The sequence below is a fragment of the Mixophyes fleayi genome, chromosome 1, assembly GCF_038048845.1.
Source record: "Mixophyes fleayi isolate aMixFle1 chromosome 1, aMixFle1.hap1, whole genome shotgun sequence".
NCBI lineage: Eukaryota > Metazoa > Chordata > Amphibia > Anura > Limnodynastidae > Mixophyes > Mixophyes fleayi.
The window spans coordinates 455973567-455995842 of NC_134402.1; the positions used below are offsets into that span (position 1 = coordinate 455973567).

The window sequence follows — 22276 nt, forward strand, 5'->3', positions numbered from 1 at the left end:
TGATGATGGCAGAAGCTACCACTGGTAGCCGCTACAACTGCGGAATTCTGCCACTGTCCTAGATAGAATCCTCTGACAAACTGGTGGATGATGTTTGTGGAACATTGTGACACGCATTTCGGTCATAAAAGTGCGGGAAGAAAATCATACAGAATACAGAATGTCTTGATTAGAAGTTTCTTAGATATTATAGATAGTTATTTCCTTTCCATTCTAGAAAAAAATATACGCTACAAGATGCTATCTATGTATTTCGAGTGACTTTATTTATGAAATTATGAGCACAGCCTGTATGTTGGATTTGTAACTCAGACCATACCTGCGGTTTGATTTAATAGGTACAAAGCACACCAATACTGTACAACCAACTTCCACACCTTTGGAGAAAAATTCAATGTTCCCATTAATTTTTAATTCATAAGTCTTCTATAACAAGAGAGTAACCATCAGCCGTCTACATTGTATCAGATATATTCTGCTAAACCTTGACTCACCAAAAATACATTGTAATGTGACATTAATGACTGAAGTCCAGCGTGGAAGTGAGATCCGGCGCAGCATTAAGTCCCAGAACGCCATGACGTGTGAAGCCCACATGTGGAAAAAGTTTTCGGAAATGTATGAAAAGTTTTCAGATGAATCGGGTTGATTGTTCAGTGTTCATAATAAAAATGTTCATCGATCCAAGATGCCCAGCGCAGCGTCGTGGAATTGCCGTCCCTCTGACGGGTGTCTTGGCTGAAAACGCTGTTTCAGCCAAAGAATCGACTCTTTTTTTTTGTGGTATCAAATTCAGAGAAGGAGGAGAAATTTCCTCAAAAGTTTTAACCAACAGTGCAAACAAGGTTAAAATGACAATGCACAAAGTCTGTTCATTTGGCAAAAAAATAAAATAAAAATGAAACAATCAGAAAAGCATTAAAAGGCGCGGTTGGTCGAAGGAACATTTAAAGTTATTGAGTGATACTGGTCTGGAAGGATTAGCTCCATGTTATGTGTGGTGTCTCGGGAAGCACAGCATTGTGGGAAAGAAGCTAGCAGTTGTCTTTGGCATGGCGGTATAGCTGTATGACCCTATGACGATCTTAGCGTCCCATCACCCAGAAAGTCTCCAAGAAATAGTGAAGTGAGTTTGTCCAGCCTCCCACCAATATGCTGTGCGTCGTGTACATTTGTTATGCTTTCAATAAAGCATTCCTTGTTTTTGTTTTGGCAGACTTTTTGTTTTTTATACATCCCCGTTGTATTGTTACTGTACAGTTTTATGGTGTGTTTCCACTTGATATATCCTTTTTGATTGTTTTTTTTAGATTTTTCATTTTTGTTTTTTTTAAATTCATGGGCATGGCCGCTCTCCAGTTTTGGTTGGATTTGTCCATTCCAAAGGAAAAGAAAATATCATAACCAATTAAGATAAAATGAAAATAAGTTGTATCCTCCTTAACATGTGCAAAATAGAGAAAAAATATTGAAATACTTTACATGGGAATGCGACAAAGGAATCTGCAAGAGAAAGAGAAAGGTAAACGTCAGTTAATCCAGTTATGATTATTACACTGGCTTCCTGTGAGCCACTTTGTATATTAAGTGTAAATTATGGGAGAATGGGAAAGCAAATGGGTTAAAATAAATTGTATTTTATTCCAATGGACAAAGAATTAACTGATTAACAGTATAAAACTATTCAATACGTTTAGATAGTGGCCGCGATGGTCAGTAGCGCCAAAGTCCGGGATTTCTGTAAGCGGAAACCTGAAGTCTTCACCAGACGTACTGAATGATGCCACTACGAGCAACCGCCGCTAAAATTCCCAGAACTCCCTTCACTGCCAGCCTATCACAAGAGGCCGACCTGGGAAAATGCTTGTGATTGGCTGGCAGCGTAGAGTCCTGGGACATTCCTGGCGGTCTCTTGTAGTGGGACTTTTATTATGGGGATTGTTCTTTTTTATTCAGACTACTACAGATTGTCACGGTTACAAACAGGAGTACAGCTAGGAGTCACGAATATGGTGAAAACACTCTGTTTATTTGCAGAAAAGTATAAATAGCAGGTAATCGAGAGCAGTAGTAAATACCAGGTGCAAGCTGATGCAGGAAATAATACGAATGTTTAGAAACCAGCGGGTAAACAGCTAATGCAGGGAAGCAGGAGGTATGAACAGGTTCCAAGCAGGCACGAACAAGAGGAGCAAGGCAGGAGGAAGAATCCACAGGTTGCAACAAGGATATGACATCACAGGATGAGACAACAATAACCAGCAATGTGTGCTGGGAATGACAGGTATATAAAGGGAAAACCACACCCAAGTGCATGGGATAATTGGTGAAAATGAAGGTTAACCCCTAATGCACACAATAAGGCCAACAATAGCAGCACCTCTGGTGAATGGAGGTACTGCCAATACAAATACAATAATAAGGACAAAAATGCAGCAGCTGCCATGCAAGGCAGCATGTAATGCATAAGCTGTAGGCAGATCGTGACACAGATCAGGAAAGAAGGAAGGAAGACTCTTATTCCCATTTAGAGTGTGAGAGATCAAGAAACCTTATATTTTATATTTAATAAAGTGGAGAATGAATGGAAAACAGCCAAGGTGTTTAATATTAACTTTATATTTGTACAAATCGTAACGCATGGGCCAGCAGTTGTGTGGGCTGGCAGGGTGTACCGGGACCTGTATTCCACAACTGTGTGAGCTCCATTGGTTGACTAAGCCTAAGGTGGCGTAGAGGATGTTATTTAGGTGCCACCACAGTCAGCAGAACTTCTCTCTATCATTGGTTGCTTAATCCTGGTGTTGGTGGCGTAGAGGATGTTATTTAGGTGCCACCTCAGTCAGCAGAACTTCTCTCTATCATTGGTTGACTAAGTCTGGTGTTGGTGGCATAGAGGACGCAATTTAGGTGCCACCTCGATCAGCAGAACTTCCCTCTATCATTGGTTGACTAAGTCTGGTGTTGATGGCGTAAAGGACGTAATTTAGGTGCCACCTCAGTCAACAGAACTTCCCTCTAACATTGGTTGACTAAGTCTGATGTTGGTGGCGTGGAGGACGCAATTTAGGTGCCGCCTCAATCAACAGAACTTCCCTCTATCATTGGTTGACTAAGGCTGATGTTGGTGGCGTGGAGGACGTTAATTAGGTGCCACCACAATCAGCAGAACTTCCCTATAACATTGGTTGCCTCGGCTGGTGTTAGTGGCGTGAAGGACATTATTTAGGTGCCACCACAGTCAGCAGAACTTTGTCTTCCCTTCCCACTAAAACATAAACGATACAGGTTTGTTATTTCCTCTCTGTAAGCAATGTATCTGACTATGGAATATACCCAATGAACCTGGACATGAATTAATGTACGTCACACATCCATATTTTGCTTGTGACACGATGGCAGAGTAACACCAGGAGGAGACCTCTCCCTAACACACTGTGCACCTAGTTCTTACCACATAAGCAGAATTCCAAGTGGAACCATTAACAATACGGAGAGCCAGGACACTCTGACCGCTCTTGCCCCGACTACAGACTCCGACTCCCACACCGTGGTGGTTGGAGGCGCTACGTAAGTCGTCGTGGTTGTCGTTGTGATTGTAGTTGTGGTTTCTGGAAGAAAAAGAAATGGGGTCATCATTTACCTATAGCTCATTCACCAGACCATATATATATTAATATAGGTCAGGATATTTTAAAGCACACAATCAATAACTTCTCTTTATTATATATCTCTGAGATTTACCCTTGTAGGCCCCAACCCTCTACTACCATATATACGACCACGTAGCGTACCAGTAAGAAAATGTCATAATTACCCCTCCCCTGTAAATCTGCCACCCTGGGTCGGCTCCTTTGTGGACTTTCAGAAATCATGGTCAGTCTATTATGTTTGTTCCGACAGTACTAATTTGGTCCCATATGATACTGTAATTCAAAACAACAAGGTCTAACGCTCGGCTCAGCAGCCTATATGGAGAATTTTAAAGAAAAAGAAAGCAGGTAGCCCACTGTGACCCAGCCCAGTATGAGACCGACCCAGGGGGCAAAACGCCCTCAGCCCCTGAATCCGACCACAAAATGGCTGCCTCTATTGTGTGTAGACAACAGTCCACTATCCCAAAAAATCTAAAAGATTCCTGAATTTCGGGGATTACCCTCGCTCTACCATCCTGCCTGAACCCGCTGCTCCTTCTTCTAAGTAGGACGGAGCATTGTCGATGACGTTCACATCATCAAGCCTCGCCAGACGGGTCCTGATGACGCAAAGTGCGTCATTGTCATCCTAGCCTCCCAATGGCGTGAGTGGGTAGGGCTGTTATGGCGCAAATTTTGTTGCAATATCACAGTGTATTGGACACAGGTGGTGGGCGTCACGGTGGCTCAGTGGTTAGCACTTCTGCCTCACAGCACTGGGGTCATGACTTCTATTCCCGACCATGGCATTATCTGTGCAGAGTTTGTATGTTCTCCCCGTGTTTGCGTGGGTTTCCTCCAGGTGCTCTGGTTTCCTCCCACACCCCACTCTGTAAGCTCCAATGGGGCAGGAACTGATGTGAGTGAGTTCTCTGTACAGCGCTGCGGAATCAGTGGCGCTATATAAATAAATGATGATGATCTAAGAAGGTGCATAGATGTCAGGTACTGTCTGCGGACTACATCAGAAGGATATGAGTCTTCAACACATATTCATATTAAGTACATACCTCCCAACATGTCTGTCCCTGGTACCAGCGCAGGGAGAGTGGCCATGTAGGGATGGGAGCGTGGTCATGCCCCCAGAGGGCTGCCTAGTGCTGTAAACTGCTAGGCTGCCCCTTAGATACCTCCCTTCAACCAACATTCCCACCCATGGGACAGAGCCCTAAAATAGGGACTGTCCTGCTGAAATCAGGACAGTAAGGTGTGGAAGTATGTATGAGCCAGAATTGCTCTCAGACAGTTCCCCGAACTGCCAACATTCTAATAATTCTGGAGCATTTCATACTTGTTTGTGGAACTGAGACTGTCTAACGAAGGCCGACAGTAATTATATCCTGCCTGGACACACTTTCTACTACTGCACACAGTAAATTCAGTAACCCGCCCGCCACAGCCAAAATACACTTTATAAATCTCCAAGTTTTGCAAGTACAATGTTACAATTTGCATCGCAAACAACATCAGTCTTCATTTAAAAAAAAGAGACTTCACATTCCACATCCAGTCATTCATGTTTAAGAGCTCACTAAGCCCATTCTGAGAAGCATAATTCATATTCTAAATCCTGTTATTTACATCCCAGGGACCATAATTCACATTCTGCTGTAAATAGCAGGATTCTCCCCAATGGCCCTTGAGTCAATTACAGAGCAGCGCTGATGATAATTATGATATATGGCTTGTTACAGCTTCCTCCCAGCTAGTTCCCTTCCACTCCGAAGAGCCCACCATGCGGGCGATGGAGGAGAGCCGCGGGGAGGAGGCTACACGCTTTTAAGTGGAAATTAATTTAGGAAACGGGCAATTTCCTGTTAGGTGATATCGTAGCTACTAACATGTATATTGGAAATTGTGCAGTCAGGATTAATCCTGGTTCTCACAAACTATTTCACGTAGCACAACATGGATTGGTAGAAACCGTAGATGAACTTACAGCTTAATGATGGCATCTTGGTGAAAAGTTAGATATATGAAGTTGGTTTCATATAATAACACATTACACACATAGATTTTATTGCTGCCTCTATTGCATTTAGCAATCAGCTTAGGTTAGTGTAACCCTGAGAATGTTCTGATTGGCTACAAGTTTGTCTGGTCCTGTGAATGTTCTAATGCTCTGATTGGCTGCAGGTTGAGCTAGTCTTGTAAATTACTAATCATCTGATTGGCTACAGGTTCAGTATTCTAATGCTGCCATTGGTCTAGTCCTGTAAACATTCAAATTTCTTTAGAATGATTTATGACCTGTATAAAACCATGTGTTGTGTTCTGTACAGAGTTACAATTGAATTTATTTAACGGAAGCTGATTTATTAAAGATGGGTATGGACTGCGGAAAGTGGCGTTATATGTCTATTTCGCTTTATTACTGTGCACAGAATGTAATGGGTGTATGTGGTATTCTGTGAAAGGACATATCTGTGATAATACGTTCTCCCAGCAGGAAGAGTCAATAATTAAATTAATAATTAGATTAATAAACATTGCCAAGGAAACATGCTCATAGAGACGCTTTCATTTGTCTTGTTAATTAAGATGAGAGTACTGAGAGTACCGCCATTCATCTGGGAAGCAAATATAATAAACTAATCTACAAAACATTTAATTTTTCATTGATGGACTGTAATACCCACACTCCGCCAGCAGGGGTGCTACAAGCTATAGTTTCCAATGAGGAGGTGCAACAAGATACGAGAGGATGAAAATGTTTGTAATGAGACAATGAACTACTGGAACACCCATCGGCCAGGAACAGAATGGACCCTTTAGTAACCAGGATACAGCATACACAGACTACTGCATTGATCAGAGGGAAGACGTCTGTCTCTTACTTACTAAGCTGACATCCACAGGTCTCAGGGAGCGGAGCAGGGTCCCCGGGACTCCGTCATATGTTTCACAGACACTTTACGCAACGAGAGGGTTAATCTGACTGCAGAATGTCATTATTTGCTCATTAGGGTTTAATTACAGTTTAATACACCAGATCCAGGGGTCAGCGAGTCCCTCCCCAGATAGAGGCTGTAATTATATCCTGACAGTGGAGCTTAGCGCCCCAGACGGGCGAGGGGCCGCGCGGTACACACAACGCTTTGATGTTTAGAGCCAGTAATGAGAATATAATATATAATATTTACGAGATACGGAGCAGAGAATTCATACAGAGGGCTCTGGGGGTGACGGATATATGAAAGAATAACCCTGGAAATATATCTGTGCGACGTGCCCGTGTTGTACAAGTGACAGTACATCACGTCCTCAGACATGTACCGTGTGTTCTGTACATGATCCATAATGTTCAGTCTGCCATGTTACATGTGTTCATTCATGACCGTCCACCCAAACATACAACACGGTCAGAGCCTGTCATGTTACATGTGTGTTACATGTGTTCATTCATGACCATGTATTCACACATACAACACGGTCAAAGTCTGTCATGTTACATGTATCATTCATGACCGTCCGCACAAATGTACTCATCATCACTGTCTCTCTACATACATTACTATAAGTCCATGACCCACACATGCATGTTTACGTGTTCACTGCCACGTCTACACATACAGCAATGGGACATGATACATATAATCTGACCGTGTAGTAGATAAAACGTGTGCTATGATGATCTCCGCTGTGTCTACCCTGATGTGAGGTCAGGTGATACCTTGTCTGAGGAGGGAGAAGTCGTTGGGGGGGTGGGGAGGGGGGACAGGACCCTGAACTCTGGAGCCCACGACCCTCCAGGTGTCTCTCAGCAACGCTCCCTTCCCCTCCTTACTTCCTACCACACGCCCAGCGCTCCTTACACGCTGAATGCAGAGATCGCTCTGTATGTGACCCTGAGCTTCCTCCTGCACCCCCTTCCCCCCGTGAGGAGTAACTGGGGGGCAGTGGTTGGTCTAATTATTAGGAGATGGGTGGGAATAATCTATGGAGCACAGTGCTCATCAACGCGCTGCCTGATATAATCAGTATAATCACTGGGGGTATCTCTGGCTATGGGGTGTAATACAAGTGTGATATAACTTACATAATGCACTTCTCAGGCAGAATAACGGCTACAATGATGCTTACAAATTACCAGCATCATGATCCACATAAATGGTCATTATCTCATTTCAAATTGCAGGGTCGGATCTGGAATATACATACATGTTTTCATGGTCTTCATACGTGGTACACGTCAGTAGAGCTCCCGGTCCCATGTATCCACATCATGCCTAGTGTGTGATTATAACCTCTCTTATGACCAGTATAACATAATGAATATAAGGAATGGTGGGAGAATGAACGTCAGTCTGTTCTTATGTCCAGGAATGAAACGCAACTAACGAGGAGAAAACAAATAAGATCCCATAATCACCGTCTGATAAACATACCTGTCTTTTGGGCTTCTGTTGTAATGTATTTGGGTTCCTCTGTCCATGGTGTGGCGTGGGCGGCTACACTCCAATCACTCCAGGTGCCAATCTCATAGTCTTTGGCTGCTACCTGGATGATGTACTCCTTGCCGGCGTAGGCATCTGTGATAGTGTGAGACGTCCCATCTGATAACTCTACCTGTGCACAGAGAGAAGGTCCTAGAGTTATAAACCAGTTTATGTGGTCCAGAAATCTCAGGGTTATAAAGCGGTTTATACTCAGTGGGGGAAATCTCAGTGTTATAAAGCAGTTTATACTCAGTGGAGGAAATCTCAGTATTATAAAGCGGTTTATACTCAGTAGAGGAAATCTCAGTATTATAAAGCAGTTTATACTTAGTGGAGGAAATCTCAGTATTATAAAGCGGTTTATACTCAGTAGAGGAAATCTCAGTATTATAAAGCAGTTTATACTTAGTGGAGGAAATCTCAGTATTATAAAGCAGTTTATACTCAGTAGAGGAAATCTCAGTATTATAAAGCAGTTTATACTCAGTAGAGGAAATCTCAGTGTTATAAAGCAGTTTATACTTAGTGGAGGAAATCTCAGTATTATAAAGCAGTTTATACTCAGTAGAGGAAATCTCAGTGTTATAAAGCAGTTTATACTTAGTGGAGGAAATCTCAGTATTATAAAGCAGTTTATACTCAGTAGAGGAAATCTCAGTATTATAAAGCAGTTTATACTTAGTGGAGGAAATCTCAGTATTATAAAGCAGTTTATACTCAGTGGAGGAAATCTCAGTGTTATAAAGCAGTTTATACTTAGTGGAGGAAATCTCAGTGTTATAAAGCAGTTTATACTCAGTGGGGGGAAATCTCAGTATTATAAAGCAGTTTATACTTAGTGGAGGAAATCTCAGTATTATAAAGCAGTTTATACTTAGTGGAGGAAATCTCAGTATTATAAAGCAGTTTATACTTAGTGGAGGAAATCTCAGTATTATAAAGCAGTTTATACTCAGTGGAGGAAATCTCAGTGTTATAAAGCAGTTTATACTTAGTGGAGGAAATCTCAGTGTTATAAAGCAGTTTATACTCAGTGGGGAAATCTCAGTGTTATAAAGCGATTTATACTCAGTGGTGGAAATCTCAGTGTTATACAACAATTTATACGCAGTGGAGGAAATCTCAGTGTCATAAAGCGGTTTATACGCAGTGGAGGAAATCTCAGTGTCATAAAGCGGTTTACACTTAGTGGGGGAAATCTCAGTGTTATAAAGCGGTTTATACTCAGTGGAGGAAATCTCAGTGTTATAAAGCGGTTTATACTCAGTGGGGGAAATCTCAGTGTTATAAAGCAGTTTATACTTAGTGGAGGAAATCTCAGTGTTATAAAGCAGTTTATACTCAGTGGGGAAATCTCAGTGTTATAAAGCGGTTTATACTCAGTGGTGGAAATCTCAGTGTTATACAACAGTTTATACGCAGTGGAGGAAATCTCAGTGTCATAAAGCGGTTTATACTCAGTGGGGGAAATCTCAGTGTTATAAAGCAGTTTATACTCAGTGGAGGAAATCTCAGTGTTATAAAGCGGTTTATACTCCGTGGAGGAAATCTCAATGTTATAAAGCAGTTTATACTCAGTGGAGGAAATCTCAGTGTTATAAAGCAGTTTATACTTAGTGGAGGAAATCTCAGTGTTATAAAGCAGTTTATACTCAGTGGGGGAAATCTCAGTGTTATAAAGCGGTTTATACTCAGTGGTGGAAATCTCAATTTTATACAACAGTTTATACGCAGTGGAGGAAATCTCAGTGTCATAAAGCGGTTTATACTCAGTGGGGGAAATCTCAGTGTTATAAAGCAGTTTATACTCAGTGGAGGAAATCTCAGTGTTATAAAGCGGTTTATACTCCGTGGAGGAAATCTCAATGTTATAAAGCAGTTTATACTCAGTGGAGGAAATCTCAGTGTTATAAAGCAGTTTATACTCAGTGGAGGAAATCTCAGTATTATAAAGCAGTTTATACTCAGTGGGGGGAAATCTCAGTGTTATAAAGCAGTTTATACTCAGTGGAGGAAATCTCAGTATTATAAAGCAGTTTATACTTAGTGGAGGAAATCTCAGTGTTATAAAGCAGTTTATACTCAGTGGGGGAAATCTCAGAATTATAAAGCGGTTTATACTCAGTAGAGGAAATCTCAGTATTATAAAGCAGTTTATACTCAGTGGGGAAATCTCAGTGTTATAAAGCGGTTTATACTCAGTGGTGGAAATCTCAGTGTTATACAACAGTTTATACGCAGTGGAGGAAATCTCAGTGTCATAAAGCAGTTTATACTTAGTGGGGGAAATCTCAGAGTTATAAAGCGGTTTATACTCAGTGGAGGAAATCTCAGTGTTATAAAGCAGTTTATACTCAGTGGGGGGAAATCTCAGTATTATAAAGCAGTTTATACTTAGTGGAGGAAATCTCAGTATTATAAAGCAGTTTATACTCAGTGGAGGAAATCTCAGTGTTATAAAGCAGTTTATACTTAGTGGAGGAAATCTCAGTGTTATAAAGCGGTTTATACTCAGTGGGGGAAATCTCAGTGTTATAAAGCGGTTTATACTCAGTGGGGGAAATCTCAGTGTTATAAAGCGGTTTATACTCAGTGGAGGACATCTCAGTGTTATAAAGCAGTTTATACTCAGTGGAGGAAATCTCAGTATTATAAAGCAGTTTATACTTAGTGGAGGAAATCTCAGTGTTATAAAGCAGTTTATACTTAGTGGAGGAAATCTCAGTGTTATAAAGCAGTTTATACTCAGTGGGGGAAATCTCAGAATTATAAAGCGGTTTATACTCAGTAGAGGAAATCTCAGTATTATAAAGCAGTTTATACTCAGTGGGGGAAATCTCAGAATTATAAAGCGGTTTATACTCAGTAGAGGAAATCTCAGTATTATAAAGCAGTTTATACTCAGTGGGGAAATCTCAGTGTTATAAAGCGGTTTATACTCAGTGGTGGAAATCTCAGTGTTATACAACAGTTTATACGCAGTGGAGGAAATCTCAGTGTCATAAAGCAGTTTATACTTAGTGGGGGAAATCTCAGTGTTATAAAGCGGTTTATACTCAGTGGAGGAAATCTCAGTGTTATAAAGCAGTTTATACTCAGTGGGGGGAAATCTCAGTATTATAAAGCAGTTTATACTCAGTGGAGGAAATCTCAGTATTATAAAGCAGTTTATACTCAGTGGAGGAAATCTCAGTGTTATAAAGCAGTTTATACTTAGTGGAGGAAATCTCAGTGTTATAAAGAGGTTTATACTCAGTGGGGGAAATCTCAGTGTTATAAAGCGGTTTATACTCAGTGGGGGAAATCTCAGTGTTATAAAGCGGTTTATACTCAGTGGAGGAAATCTCAGTGTTATAAAGCGGTTTATACTCAGTGGAGGAAATCTCAGTGTTATAAAGCAGTTTATACTCAGTGGAGGAAATCTCAGTATTATAAAGCAGTTTATACTCAGTGGGGGAAATCTCAGTATTATAAAGCAGTTTATACTTAGTGGAGGAAATCTCAGTATTATAAAGCAGTTTATACTTAGTGGAGGAAATCTCAGTATTATAAAGCAGTTTATACTCAGTGGAGGAAATCTCAGTGTTATAAAGCAGTTTATACTTAGTGGAGGAAATCTCAGTGTTATAAAGCAGTTTATACTCAGTGGAGGAAATCTCAGTGTTATAAAGCAGTTTATACTTAGTGGAGGAAATCTCAGTGTTATAAAGCGGTTTATACTCAGTGGGGGAAATCTCAGTGTTATAAAGCGGTTTATACTCAGTGGAGGAAATCTCAGTGTTATAAAGCGGTTTATACTCAGTGGAGGAAATCTCAGTGTTATAAAGCAGTTTATACTCAGTGGAGGAAATCTCAGTATTATAAAGCAGTTTATACTCAGTGGGGGAAATCTCAGTATTATAAAGCAGTTTATACTTAGTGGAGGAAATCTCAGTATTATAAAGCAGTTTATACTTAGTGGAGGAAATCTCAGTATTATAAAGCAGTTTATACTCAGTGGAGGAAATCTCAGTGTTATAAAGCAGTTTATACTTAGTGGAGGAAATCTCAGTGTTATAAAGCAGTTTATACTCAGTGGGGAAATCTCAGTGTTATAAAGCGGTTTATACTCAGTGGTGGAAATCTCAGTGTCATAAAGCGGTTTATACTTAGTGGGGGAAATCTCAGCGTTATAAAGCGGTTTATACTCAGTGGAGGAAATCTCAGTGTTATAAAGCGGTTTATACTCAGTGGGGGAAATCTCAGTGTTATAAAGCGGTTTATACTCAGTGGGGTAAATCTCATAACATATAACATACATGACTAACATCCTGCCTCTATAGCTTTGTGACCACCCACTTTATTAATTTTAATGTTTCCATTTTCATTCTAAAATGCTGCTCATTCCTCATCTATGCCTGAAATAAGAGATTAATGTAACAGGACATCTGCACTGTATTCATTTCATCTTTCACATTTATAATATTTAATTTTGTGCCTGAAATGCAACTTTCCAGCATAAAATGTAACTGGTTAATCTAAAAGGCGCCTTAGGAAAGTTTCGGCATCCTGATGCCGATTACCGATAATAATCCAGTAGCACCATGTAGGAAGTAGGGATGAATCTGACATCAATAATCTGGGAATGGCCACAAATGTTCACCCCCCAAGCTCATTTAAATATCTTGTCTTGCAACACTGAAACTCATTTGTTAATAGGGGTGCAATATGTGGGCGCGATCCTCCACCTAGCCTGCATTCTGCAGGGCACCTAACCAAACCACCCGTAAGAAGGATGAAACCTCTGCCACCATCTTGGTACACCCATCCATGTGAAAGGCACAGTCACGCCCATTACTCGCATGATGTCACCAAACGGTATTTGGGGGCTGTGGTTTTGCAGCTTTGTAACTGACCTATTCAGAGTTATAAATCAGTCTTCTCTCAGAGAATAAAGACGTCATTGCTGAAACACAAGTTGGCGTCTGCCAGACAAATGTCTATGAACGTGTACGACAGTCCAGTAATATCCGTATTATTATATGACCTTCTGAAGTGAACAGCTATAGCACAAGTGATCCAAGTAATACTACAAGGGGCCCCATGGAGATGACCGTGGTCTTAGCTGGCCCAGAGACGGGGCTGACACGAGGTCCGGTCCTTCTGTTGAAGCGCACATTGTGATGTTACACAAACTCCGTTCTTGGAGACTTGGACTCACTTTAATGACCGGACGAGGAGACTGAAGTCCTTATTAGAGCGATCACAAACACATACAGTCAGACGGACGAAGCCACTGCCAGGAACGGTCGATGGAGACACCCCAACAAATGAGTGTAAGAGACAGCTGTGACGCTTTTATGTGGAGAGTCGGGATTGAGGGATAGAGTGACAGAGCTGGCGGGGGCTGGGAGGACGCAGGTTCCCCCCCTCAGACTCTCAGCACTCTCCCCGTGACACAGAGCTGGCAGGGGCTGGGAGGACGCAGGTTCCCCTCCCTCAGACTCTCAGCACTCTCCCCGTGACACAGAGCAGACGGAGCTGGGGCTCAGGTGACTGATACATAATAGCTGTCAGGGGCTTTTCTTGATCCAGCTGACGGCCGCAGGGAGGACGGGTCATCGGCCCCTTCTCCGTGGAGTGTGGAGGAGATGAAGGGTCACCAGGCGACTATCAGTTGTTATCCAGAATATACTCCACCATTAGAATACACTTTATCAATCAAAGCTAACGTCTGATTGGCTGTTATGGGTTACTTGCGCTTAACCCCGCAGTGTCTGGTGGCAAGTAATGGAAGATATCCTCGTACATAATAATATATTGTGCATTGATTGTGCCCCACTTAGTGGGGGTCTGGCCGGGCTCCTTGGTCTTTCCATAGTACAGTGGCGCACGCAGGGGGGTTTCTGAGTCTCTAGAACCCCCCCCCCTACGCTAACTAAGTGGCCACTGTCCTATACAGCAGCCGCGGCGCTGTCAAAGAAGCATCCGCGGCGGTGCTGTACTGTATACAGCACCGCCGCAGACGCTTCTTAGACAGCGCCACGGCTGCTGTATAGGACAGCGCTGGCGAAACGGAGCTGCTGCGCATGAGCAGCAGCTCTCTCTCGGGTTTTTTTTTTTTGGTTTTTTTTTGGGTCGGCGGGGAGAAACCCCCCTCCCCGACAATCCTCCGTGCGCCCCCGTGGTACTCTAATTGCATTTTGCACAATACATACATGGGTGATTCATGTTACATGAGATGATATCAGGTTCTATTCAGTTGTGAATATATTATTTCTAACCTTGTACTGTGTCAACATAGCAGATTACTCACAAACTGTCCATTTATACCTTACATCTAATGTAACAGTAATATCCTCTGTAAATATAGTATTGTGCACAAGCGTATGAACACTATGATTGGTCCGCAGATGTGTCAATCTACATAAACTAACCAAAATTGGATGATAATCCGAGACACGAACAGGTTGCTTCTATGATAAACTAAAATGGTGCATGGTCTACAGCACAAAACTAACTTGGACTAAAAGATCTTAATATGTATAGTTTGGAGCAGAGAAGGGAACGGGGGGACATGATAGAAACTTTCACATATATGAAAGGTTTTACAAAGTACAGGAGGGAAACATTCTCCAAAGGAAGAGAAGTATTAGAACACGAGGACATGTGCTGACACTGGGGGGAAGAGAAGTATTAGAACACGAGGACATGTGCTGACACTGGGGGGAAGAGAAGTATTAGAACACGAGGACATGTACTGACACTGGGGGGAAGAGAAGTATTAGAACACGAGGACATGTACTGACACTGGGGGGAAGAGAAGTATTAGAACACGAGGACATGTACTGACACTGGGGGGGAAGAGAAGTATTAGAACACGAGGACATGTACTGACACTGGGGGGAAGAGAAGTATTAGAACACGAGGACATGTACTGACACTGGTTGGGAAGAGAAGTATTAGAACACGAGGACATGTACTGACACTGGGGGGGAAGAGAAGTATTAGAACACGAGGACATGTACTGACACTGGGGGGAAGAGAAGTATTAGAACACGAGGACATGTACTGACACTGGTTGGGAAGAGAAGTATTAGAACACGAGGACATGTACTGACACTGGGGGGAAGAGAAGTATTAGAACACGAGGACATGTACTGACACTGGGGGGAAGAGAAGTATTAGAACACGAGGACATGTACTGACACTGGAGGGAAGAGTAGTATTAGAACACGAGGACATGTACTGACACTGGGGGGAAGAGAAGTATTAGAACACGAGGACATGTACTGACACTGGAGGGAAGAGAAGTATTAGAACACGAGGACATACACTGACACTGGGGGGAAGAGAAGTATTAGAACACGAGGACATATACTGACACTGGGGGGAAGAGAAGTATTAGAACACGAGGACATGGACTGACACTGGGGGGAAGAGAAGTATTAGAACACGAGGACATGCACTGACACTGGAGGGAAGAGAAGTACTAGAACATGAGGACATGTACTGACACTGGAGGGAAGAGAAGTATTAGAACACGAGGACATGTACTGACACTGGGGGGGGAGAGAAGTATTAGAACACGAGGACATGCACTGACACTGGGGGGAAGAGAAGTATTAGAACACGAGGACATGTACTGACACTGGGGGGAAGAGAAGTTTCAGAACACGAGGACATGTACTGACACTGGGGGGAAGAGAAGTATTAGAACACGAGGACATGTACTGACACTGGGGGGGAAGAGAAGTATTAGAACACGAGGACATGTACTGACACTGGAGGGAAGAGGAGTATTAGAACACGAGGACATGTACTGACACTGGGGGGAAGAGAAGTATTAGAACACGAGGACATGGACTGACACTGGGGGGAAGAGAAGTATTAGAACACGAGGACATGTACTGACACTGAGGGGAAGAGAAGTTTCAGAACACGAGGACATGTACTGACACTGGGGGGAAGAGAAGTATTAGAACACGAGGACATGTACTGACACTGGGGGGAAGAGAAGTATTAGAACACGAGGACATGTACTGACACTGGGGGGGAAGAGAAGTATTAGAACACGAGGACATGTACTGACACTGGGGGGAAGAGAAGTATTAGAACACGAGGACATGTACTGACACTGGGGGGGAAGAGAAGTATTAGAACACGAGGACATGTACTGACACTGGAGGGAAGAGGAGTATTAGAACACGAGGACATGTACTGACACTGGGGGGAAGAGAAGTATTAGAACACGAGGACATGGACTGACACTGGGGGGAAGAGAAGTATTAGAACACAAGGACATGTACTGACACTGGGGGGAAGAGAAGTATTAGAACACGAGGACATGTACTGACACTGGGGGGAAGAGAAGTATTAGAACACGAGGACATGTACTGACACTGGGGGGAAGAGAAGTATTAGAACACGAGGACATGGACTGACACTGGGGGGAAGAGAAGTATTAGAACACGAGGACATGTACTGACACTGGGGGGAAGTAGGGTCAGAGGAAATGTGAGGAAAAACTACTTTACAGAAAGGGTAGTGGATAAGTGGAATAGCCTCCATCAGAGGTGGTAGAGGATAATACAGTAGAGCAATGTAAACATGCTTGGGAAAGACATACGGATATCCTTATAAAGAACTAAGGATAAATATGGTTGGAGGTTACCATAGGTTACAAATGGGCAGACTAGATGGGCCAAGTGGTTCTTATCTACCGTTACATTCTATGTTTCTATTAAGCACTGAGTGAAAAGTGCGCTAGGGAACGTCGTTATGACAGAACTTTAGAACGAGACAGGTGAGGAGTGTGGTTGGGATAACCAATACTAAGGGGTCTATTTATAAAGCCTTAAACCAGTGAAAACTATGTTTCCCCCCATTTAATCAAAACCTAATGCAGGAGATATTTGACATAACTCCCGCATAAGGAAAAACTACAGCACAACCCAGCCGTCCCCAAAATACTCAATGTACACTGTGATCTGGGCAATTTTATCTGTATTCTACCGTCATTTGAAGTCGGCTTCAGCCATTCAATCCTACGGGAAGAGAATCGCGTGAGCGGGATCTGAGGATCCCTCTACGGCAGCGAGGGTCTCATACGCGCAGTACGGGCTTCGGATCAGAAATCAGAGTTATCATTATCATTCATCGCTGACTCGGACGCGGTAACATGACTTCAGTAGTTAATTGCTCCGAAAAGTCATCTGTCATCGTTATAGAAATAGCCCCTATATCTGCAATACAATGACATAATATGCAGATATATTGTTACTAGATACTGTAACCATATTACACATATTAGCAATCTGATCAATGGGCCACGTGTTAGCTGCATGAATTATAGATACAATGTATATAAAAAGGATGAGACTACTCAGTGTGTAATTTACATATTAAGGTTTTAGACAATGAATTTACAGGTTACCGTGTTATAAAGTTACTGGGCCTGAATTATCCAGGTGCACATACTGAGCGCGACCTGTGTTTGTTTTATAACGCATGGAATTCGGGCATACACACGTCCATATCCGCCAAGAGGCGGATCTGAAGATACGTGCGCTCACAAATACGGATCTAGGAGCGCTCCGCTCTGCTACACAGAGCACCGCAGGATATGTCCAGAACCTACGTGGATTGTAAATTTGCATAAGAAGGCACAGAATAAAAAAGAAAAACAATTAATGTGACCTGTTAATAATACAGGCATTAGTGATCAAACAGGTTAAAAAAAAAAAAAAAAAAAAGTGTAATAATTTTTTTTCCCATTAAATACATCAATTAGGATGATCTTAATGTCTACTGAACATAAAATACATTTTTACAGTTGCTCCTGATTACAAACACATGTTATAGCTGCATAGACAGCCGTTATTACTGCTGATCAGGACTCAGACTAGACTTGTAGCTGGAGCAAGAGATAGGGCAGAAAGACATGTACTTGAGAGATACCCAGAGCTGGATTCGGGCACGGCTGTCTGGGCTCCAGCTTGGCACGTCCTTACTGTACACTGACTATGGACGAACGCTCCTTCCTCGCCCTGCCCCCTCCCAGACATCGGAGGCTGTAGTAAGTGTCCTGCGCACGTATACGAATTGCTCGTAGCTGCGCTTATTTGCATACGGCCCAGTTCTGGACATACTCGGATTACTTTTGTGTCCGATACGCACAGAAACGTCATATCCGTGTCCCGATGAATCAGACCCACTATATCAATAGAATATTAGCCTCATAGTGACTATGGCACATACTGCAAATGTAATATTGTTACCAGTACCAGTCAATGAAACAAATGCGAGGTCTAAACAAACAACATGTCCATCCTAATCACTGAACAAATATAAATTCAGTAGATAATTGCACCATAGCTAGACATATAAATGGTTTATACACACACACTGGCTCTATGGGCTCTGAGTTACGTACATACAATTATAACAATATTCTCAGTAAATTCAGTATTCGGCTCATTGTGCCAACTGGTGGGAATACCAGGCAGTATATGTATTCATTGCAAATCCATAATCGGTACAATAACATTACCAATACCAGGTTATAGTATATAATGATGTGATATTCTGGTCCGGTCCCAGCAGAGTCTATATCACTTAGTAATTCTCCTAGTAGACATGTAAACACTTTACCCACTGACAGCTCACTGATTGTAACTTGAAGAATATTTTGCTTTTTAATATCTATTTTATGTGTATACAATAAAAGGTTAAATTTTTTTTAAAAAATTTTTTTGTCCAGGACGGTCACATAAATATATGTAACGAGAATCAATTAATGATTACTAATAATATACCTGGTGACAATGACACCCCAGGAGTGCCCTTCATAGTAGTTTTCTCCTATATACCACACTGAGCAAAGTGACATAAACACATTGCGCAACAGACAACATCTCCTCAGCGCCAGGAAAACGTCAGCCCAAAACGCTGCAGCCTTATTCCCCCCCAAAGAGGGGCACACTCCGTTCAGCTCCCCTCCACTGACAGTCAGGGGGAACCATTGATTTAGACTTTTGTGTGACAAAAACTTTTCCATACATTTCCTTCTTTATATATGAATTTCAGGAAACCAGCAGACTTTTTTTCAGTCCCTTATTACCAACCACATAATCTTTGGGTGCCAGATGCTGTAAAACTGCTATTTCTCAGTAAATTAATGGCTTCCAGGAACATGAATCTTTTAAAACTAAGAGATAATACTGTGAGATAACTCGGGGCACTGGAGTTTTACCTGTGCGTAATACAGGGAAGAAATAACACATTAAAGAAATTACAATCAATCAATATTTTGTTGCATTATATCAGAGATAAAATAAATTGAAACCGGTTTACTGTCTGAATAAACCAATGTATGAATAAGAGAGGTTGCAGAATGCAGAGTGATTCTGTCACGTTCTCTGAGTATTGTGAATACAAAGCTCCCAACATCCGCAGTAATAACTGGTTTTGGTTTTCACAAACCCTGAAGGTTCTTAGTCTTCTGACGTATGTTCCAGAGATCGTTAGATTGTAATTAATGAGAAACTGACTAACTGCATTTATAGAATTACCAGAATTATAATGGTAACAAATATCATACAGGATCCAGTCAATCTATGCAGAGAATTGTACGCCGCTGTTCTCCCAATGTCCTCTAGATGGCGATATCAGCCCACATTACATCTAAAGCAGGTACATAAACTACATTATAGGGTGCAATCCTATATTTTAAATTATTATAAATTGTTTACTATTATAAAGACACTCAATTGAAGAATATATTTAAATGGCATAAACAAGGAATTCATAGTGTATGTTTATGAGTTGTATCCACAAACTATTTACAATGCTACGTAATTACAGACATCTGGGTTACAACACTGCAGATACATAATTAGTTAAACTGCATTTTCTGTGCGTGTATCCAATGATCCACTTATTAGACTGCAGACCCTTTATTGTCTACTGTATAATGGCCTTACAAACATAATTATAGGATACTGGAGGCGGAAGCTGTGCCATAAACCTCTGCACTTGTATTGCGTTACGTTATACTACCAAACCGGTCAAACTGACCCTCGCCGGGTCCTCTCATGTTACTCTACTGCTTTCATACATATACATCTATTTATCAATCTCTGACGATAAGGCTGATTTCTTAATCTCCTCTTATTGCGTCGATAAAAAACCCTTTATCGGCAGTTTAAACGGAAGCCCGGATTTGGCCCTTCAGTTACACTTGGTTATAAAAAAAAGTTTCAAAATAGAAAAAATATTAGAATAAAAAACTTGAAAGCCTTAAAACATTAAAAACATTGTTCAAATAAAAAAGATTTTCATCTGTCATCGCCATCCTGAGATCACAGACGGTAACAGTTTGTAATTTAGTGAGTAAAAGCCCTTTGCTGAATCCGCCTAATACACTATGTAGTTCTCTTATTCTACCAGGAGAGGGCGTTAAATCCAAAGTGCTCATTAGCAGTAGAGCTGTGAGGTAGAGAGAGAGTCTGGTAGCTGAACAGTGAAGTGTAGGTGGAGAAAACATAGTGCATAAGGTGAATACTCTCTCATGGGCAGAGGAAGCTCATGTTCTGATAACTACATGCAATAGTAAAGCAAAGAATTGACATCAGAATACCTGTTGACGCATTATCTTTAATATACAGCCACATGTGATCCATATTTTTTTCCCATTCTCATTTAAAGCTCACTACTGATTCTGAACTTCTGCTACAGTATTATCATCATCATCAGCTATTTATATAGCGCCACTAATTCCGCAGCGCTGTACAGAGAACTCACTCACATCAGTACCTGCCCCATTGGGGCTTACAGTCTAAATTCCCTAACATACACACACAGACAGACAGAGAGAGACTAGGGTCAATTTAATAGCAGCCAATTAACCTACCAGTATGTTTTTGGATTATGGGAGGAAACCGGAGCACCCGGAGGAAACCCACGCAAACACAGGGAGAACATACAAACTCCACACAGATAAGGCCATGGTCGGGAATTGAACTCATGACCCCCAGTGCTGTAAGGCAGAAGTGCTAACCACTGAGCCACCATGCTGCCCATATTAGTATTATGTACAATGACATTCACAGGAGGAACCAACGGTGTCAGTCTACAGATATGTGCAGTCTAGAACTTCACAAAAACTCTTACACTCCCAGACAATTGCGATGCTGACAGTGAACAACGTTGACTGAGTGACTACTGCACTGAATGCTGGGTAATGCTGACCCGAGACAAGATGGAGGCTGCTCTGTTCTGAGGCTGCTCTATGCAGAGCGATAGCTTCCTACGATGGTGGACATTGAAGTTACTAGACTGGACCTTGAAGATGTTGCGTTAGATATCGGGGTACTCTCCTGGGGGTTGGGGCTACTAACTGGACATGGAGATGTGCATGTTAGACAAAGACTGGAAATCACTGAACATGTGTTACAGCTGATCATTAGCTCTGCGCCTCTTAGGAGACACCGTAACTCCATCCATTCATTTTCAGAGTGTTAATTATCGCTTTTATGATGCTACTGCCCCCCTGCACATTTACAGACAGGGCACCTGAGGAATCAGGTTGAGGAACATCAGCCCAAACCCAAGAATCCAGACAAGTTTCTTCTCGAACGGACAATCTGAACACGTCATAGATGCCTCTAAAGTTCAAGGACATAATCCATCTTTTGTAAAATCCGCAGAGGAACGGACATTAAAGATTCACAGAGGTCCTCTCTCATCCCAACACAGACCTCTGGCTGACACCAGTGATGTTGTTCTCAAAACATTGTCCAAATACACTGAGTAGTGATGGATTAGGAGAGATAATCTCAGGATTGTAAGAGATTTGGTCCAGCTGTGAACTGGAGAGTTAGAAGATTCCAACCACATGTTACAGATGTGAGCGGAGATCAGTGACAGCAGTGGGCAGCCGGAGGCCTGATATCCGTCTCGTCACATGTTCTCATATCTAGTACAATTTTGTGACCAGAGGAACAATATGGAACCAAAGAGGCCTTCCTAAATTGTAACTGTCCCCTACACATAGTGGATGTAGATATTTTAAGCACTGAACCAACCTGCCCTGGGAACTAGAGACATCCCAGAGAAACATTTTTCTTCACCTGTTTCACATGATACATATTTACTGTTAGT

At 41.9% G+C, this 22276-nt stretch overlaps 1 protein-coding gene across 5 annotated transcripts in view; it reads right to left on the reverse strand.

Annotated features, from left to right (window-relative positions):
* Positions 1-241: 241 nt before the first annotated feature.
* Positions 242-22276, reverse strand: part of CNTFR (ciliary neurotrophic factor receptor) — a 398494-nt gene continuing 376459 nt past the window's right edge. For 4 of the 5 annotated variants that reach the window (XM_075187083.1, XM_075187091.1, XM_075187097.1 and 1 more), the window contains 3 exons: positions 8084-8264; positions 3455-3611; positions 242-1503 (listed from right to left, as the gene is read on the reverse strand). In XM_075187083.1, coding sequence (XP_075043184.1) covers position 1503; positions 3455-3611; positions 8084-8264 — 339 coding nt within the window. In that variant the 3' untranslated portion in view covers positions 242-1502. Of the gene's footprint in view, positions 1504-3450; positions 3612-8083; positions 8265-22276 lie in introns of those variants that run through there. The other variant, XM_075187112.1, reaches the window with a different exon arrangement.